The 5,058-nt window shown below is 34.4% G+C and overlaps 1 protein-coding gene across 1 annotated transcript; it reads left to right on the forward strand.

The window, feature by feature from the left end:
- Positions 1-1,466: 1,466 nt before the first annotated feature.
- On the forward strand, positions 1,467-4,795 carry LOC137745354 (uncharacterized). Its single transcript, XM_068485297.1, has 2 exons — positions 1,467-1,674; positions 3,888-4,795. Exons 1-2 carry the CDS (start codon positions 1,467-1,469, stop codon positions 4,793-4,795), a joined length of 1,116 nt encoding a protein of 371 aa, XP_068341398.1.
- The last annotated feature ends 263 nt before the right edge of the window (positions 4,796-5,058 follow it).

Consider the following 5,058-nt stretch of genomic DNA (forward strand, 5'->3'; position numbering starts at 1 on the left):
AACCCACTTGGAAGCTATCGCTCGAAAGCAACAGGTCCCTTTTTTCTTCTCAGTCAATCAATTTCAGTACGAAATAACCCAGCTTTCAGATCAAAATTTCATATATGCACGAAGGTTGGAGTGAGAGAGATGATAACAATGAGTTCATCAACGTTGGGCCTGGGTATTCAAATTTGTTTCTTTTTTGAAAGAGCACGGTAGAAATTTTGATTAGTTTGAGATGTAGAACTTGCATACCAAACAAAGTTTTGGATTTAAAAATTTTAAATTAAAGGATGAGTTTTTAATAAAAATAAAATTTTGAGATCAGTTCTCAAGTAAAATACCAAATGGGCTCTTGGGTTTTGTGCCTTTTTGTATTCATGTGTAAGCATGGGGTTTTATGTTCTTTTTAATCAATGCCCATTTTTTTGTTCGTGTGTGTTTTGAAGAGTAAGAGAAGGAATAGGGCATTAATTTGGTAATTTTTAGTGGCTGGGCAAAACAACTGAAGAATTAAGAAATTCATCCGAGCAATACAAATCTAAATTACCTATTAAAATATCATTTTTGTTAACTAAAAGATGGTGAAAACACTATTTACTTTTTTATCATAGAAAAAATGATGGACAATAATACAATTCACAAAATCAAATTTTACAGTTTTTTATTAAAGCCTCATTTACATATGATTTTAGCATATTTCTAATCTCTATTCTCAGTGCTGCTCCTATATCTTCATTTCTCTGTATGCGTCTTAACCTCTCTCTCTCTCTCTCCCCTTCTTTTTTCTCTCTCTCTAATCCCTCTGTTTGCATCTCACGCTCTCTTCCTCTCTTACCACACACGACCAAATGGACAATATTTTCTACACTGAAAGAATGAAATGTGTTTTGCCTCATAATGAGCTAGCAATAATGTGGTTCAAACTCGCCTTGGGCAAGAATTGAACCTCAAATCTTTCACTTACAAGTGAAGAGGAATATCACTAGATCATAGTACTGAGTGACAATCAATCCTAAGTTTTATGTTTTAATTTATTACCAAACAAATTATTAGTTCCTAATTATAAAATTGCCTAGTTGTTGACCAATAGTAGCTTATGTGTAATATATAATTTGCTCATAAAGAATGTAGATCAATCAAGATTAATAACACCGCCTGCAACTCCCCTACATTTGATAAAATTAAGCAAACTTCGTCGCTTTGTGTTTGTGTAGTTTGGACTCTGAAATTGCCGGCTAAGATTCCATGTGGCAACCTCTGTTTATGCCGATGCTATGGGGGTTAGCGTATAACTCGATTCATCCATGTTTGATCGATGTTTATAAATTATAAGTTATACCTCCTCCTCTATGGGATCGATCGATGTCCTATATAGATGTTGTATCTAATTGCAAGGAGCATTTTGCAGCTGTAGTTAATCAAAACGAAATGAGCTAGAGGGACCTAAAAACCCTCAACGTTAGATATATAGAAATAGTACCATGAATTCGAATTCGAAACCGAATGGAGCAAGCTTAAGGGGTGGTACCAGGAGGAGAGTTCCCGGGATGCCCTTGATCAACGGAGGACGGAAGGACGACAGAGATCATGATCAAGATCTTATTCTGTTCCAGGAGTTGCAAAAGCGCGAAAAAGAATGCAATATCGTCAGCCTCCTCCAACCCGTTTCTGACGAGTTTGAGCTAAATGGTACGTACGGCACTGTTGCATATTAATAGCACGTGTATATATGCAAATATTAACTGTATAATAATTATTACTATATATATTAAGTTTTAGAGGCAAATTAAAATCATATTTTTAGAACTATATGTGAATATTTCATATATCCTTCATCGGTTTCTTAATTTGATTCATTTACTATAGCTAGCCGTAACTAGCTGTTTGTTAAATAGTAAAATGAATAGTATCATGATTAATTTTTTAATGTAAAAATATTATTTTTTATTAAAATAAACAATACCGAAATTTTTTTGTTAAAGTTTCTTTTAATTTACCTTAGAAAACCAAAAAACTGCGCGCAGGAAACTACCAGCTCTACAGAATTGCGTCTGCCAAGAAGGGATCTGAAATTTATGCCGAAAACGACAAGAACGACTATGATTGGTAGGCCTTCTTTATTTATCCCTTTTTTTTATCCATTAATTTGATTGCAACCTAAATTTAATTTTATTTCTAGTTTTGTTTCTAGCTTTTTATTAAAGAGAAATACGACATAAAATAAATAAATCAAAGCAAGAAAAGGAGTGACTAATTTTAAGTTTTGACGCAAGCGATCATTTACTACAATGGTGAAAAACTCTGTTGATGACTAATCTAACATATAATTTAACAAAATCTATCGTTTTGCAAAAATAAATAAATAAATAAAATCCTAAATGTTTAAGTTTTAATTTACCAAAAAAATTATGAGGTCCTAATTATAAAATTGCCTAGTTGTTGACCAATAGTAGCTAATATATATGTTGCTCTTATCTTATGTAAATCAATCAAGGTTAAAAACACCGCCTGCAACTCCTCTTTTCCCGTCTCTAGAAATGGACACAAATGGCCCTAAATTGGTCGTTCAAAGGGAATTACCAATCTTCCAACCTCTTTCGCGGGTATGTAAATGTTTTCTTTTAATACATACGATATTATCTATACAGAAGTGTGGATGAGTGGGCTAACTTTCATGTTAGGCTAGTCATAATAATTTGATTCGAATTCTCCTTTGGCTAGAGAATCGAAACCTAAGACCTCTCGCTTATAAGTAAATAAAAACACCACTAGACCGTAGTGTTGAGTCAAATTTGAACCACATGCCATGCATGTAAGCATAATGATCCACTTAGTACTGCGCTCTAGTGGTATTCCTCTTCACTTGTAAGTTGTAAGTGAAAGATCTTATGTTTGATTAACGCCAAAAGTAAATTTGAACTACATTATTGCAAACCTATTGTGAGGCTTAGCCCACTCCCTCAAGTTTAGTATAAATAATATTGTTTGTTAAAAAGAAAATTCCTAATGTCATGCACATAAGCATAATAACAGAAAATGTACCAAAGTTTGGATGAAATGACTAATTCTCTCCATTTTGTCAAATTCAAATACCATAATTAACACAAAATCAATTCAGAAACGAAATCTAAACTATGATGAAAATTTAAGGACAAATTATATGGTTTACTCTTTTTATCAATATTCATAAAATTCATATATCGAAATGATTGTGTTTTTCAACCAAAAGAAAATTAATGACTTTTTAGTAAGCTATTAAGAATTTAAATTTTTTTGTAATTTCTTAGTCCGTAAAAAAGTGAGACCTAATTTCATTAGACGATTGAAATAACGATTTTTGAACTATGGTCGAATTGAAGTTCTAGTTTTTGAATTAAAAATCCGTAACATTCGATATAATAATTTGATATATGTAGAGAATGGGTTCTTTTAACTGATTTTGTTAGCATTTTTATCTAATTATTCACGTGGTTATTTTTTAGTCAACACAACCTTACTTTAAAAGTTGATCACGTGCTTCTACGTTTGCAATTTAAGACCAAAACATGAAGGTAATTGGCTAAAAGAATTAATGCTCCACGTTAAGGAGAGATTTTTCGATGTGACCGTCACACGAGATGATATATCACGTGTTGTTATATAAATTGTGGGATATATATGTTAAAAAGTTAATAACTTAAAAAATAAAATTTGTCCCCACTTACATAAAAACACGTGGTGTACCACTCGTATTCCCATCACAACTAAAAATTTCTCGGCATTAAGGCAAAAATATCACGGATTTCTAATTCTATGGACAAAGCTCCGACTTGATCATAATTTAGAGGTCATTCACATGCCATATTAACTAATGAAAGGAATTACTAATAACAAACATGGATGAAACTGAAACCAGTTTGCAGGTAGCAATAGCAACACAGAGGCAGTTGAGCCAAGAAATGGGAGACCAAAATCTCCAAACCCAAAACCGAAAATCCCGGTGAGGAGAAGTGTCACCCCGAGTCAAAGACGAAGCATCTGCAGCAGCACAGGCACAATTGTGTCATCCAAGGCTCAAACAAAAAACAGAACGACACCAGTCGCAGTTTATCCTCGTCTGAACCAGAAACCAGCAAAGAATGTTAATATTATTAGGTCATCAGCATCCGTTGACACAAGAGCAAAAAGATCAGCAAATAATAACGTGGTCGGTGAAACATCAGCTCCAATAAATTTCTTATCCTCGTCGGGCATGGCCATGGGACTGGGAGGAGTACTGAAGATGGAATACTCAAAAACAAAGCCAACGACGTCAACAACTACTACTACATGTGTCTCTGCTGCCTCCCCTGATCATCTAATTGTAGCTGGATTTTCTAACGAGAAACCAGCTAGTGTGAGGACAGAACAACGCTCAACTTCTGCTACACGAGGAGGACGAGGTCGTACCAGTACGATGCCGACTCACCTGATCCCGACCAAAGCAGCTGCACCAGAAACTGCTTCAAAACCAATAAGGAGGCAGTCATGCTCACCAAGCGTCTGTAGGGGTCGGAAAGTACTGGAACGCACGATGCAGGTGCAGGAGATTACTACTACTACAATAGCAATTCACGGCAGTTTGAATAGTACTCCAAGTCTAAAAGGAAGAATTCAAACAGGAAACAACGGAACCCAAGTTCTGGGAAGCAGAATAGTGCAGAGAGTGATGAATGCTAGAAAAGCAGTTACTCATCATGAAGAAATAAATGATCATAAAAAACCCAGTGCGCGGTTTCTGATTAATGAAAGCTCTGGTCTTCGAAGAATGTACGGTACTCATGCTAGCTAAGACTACGTACAATGGGCAATGGACCTCCAATTCTCAAACATGCATGCATATGAGACGTACTTATATATGTTGGAAATTTTATTATTATCTTAAATTTATTAATTGAATGGAAGTTATAAGTGATGTCTTTTAGTGAAAAATATGTGTCTATCCTAATGAAGAGTTGCAACTTTTGACTCTTCATGAATAATTACATACTTCCAAAGATATCTCAATTTTTACAAATAGGGAAGCCCCCTAAAATTGTAAAACAACTTTTTATC

This window comes from Pyrus communis, chromosome 9, assembly GCF_963583255.1.
Source record: "Pyrus communis chromosome 9, drPyrComm1.1, whole genome shotgun sequence".
Lineage (NCBI taxonomy): Eukaryota > Viridiplantae > Streptophyta > Magnoliopsida > Rosales > Rosaceae > Pyrus > Pyrus communis.

Coding starts and splice junctions, on each gene's coding strand:
- LOC137745354 (XM_068485297.1), top strand. CDS start 1,467: ATGAATTCGAATTCGAAACCGAATGGAGCAAGCTTAAGGGGTGGTACC. Junction 1,675..3,887: donor TGACGAGTTTGAGCTAAATG/GTACGTACGGCA, acceptor ACCAGTTTGCAG/GTAGCAATAGCAACACAGAG.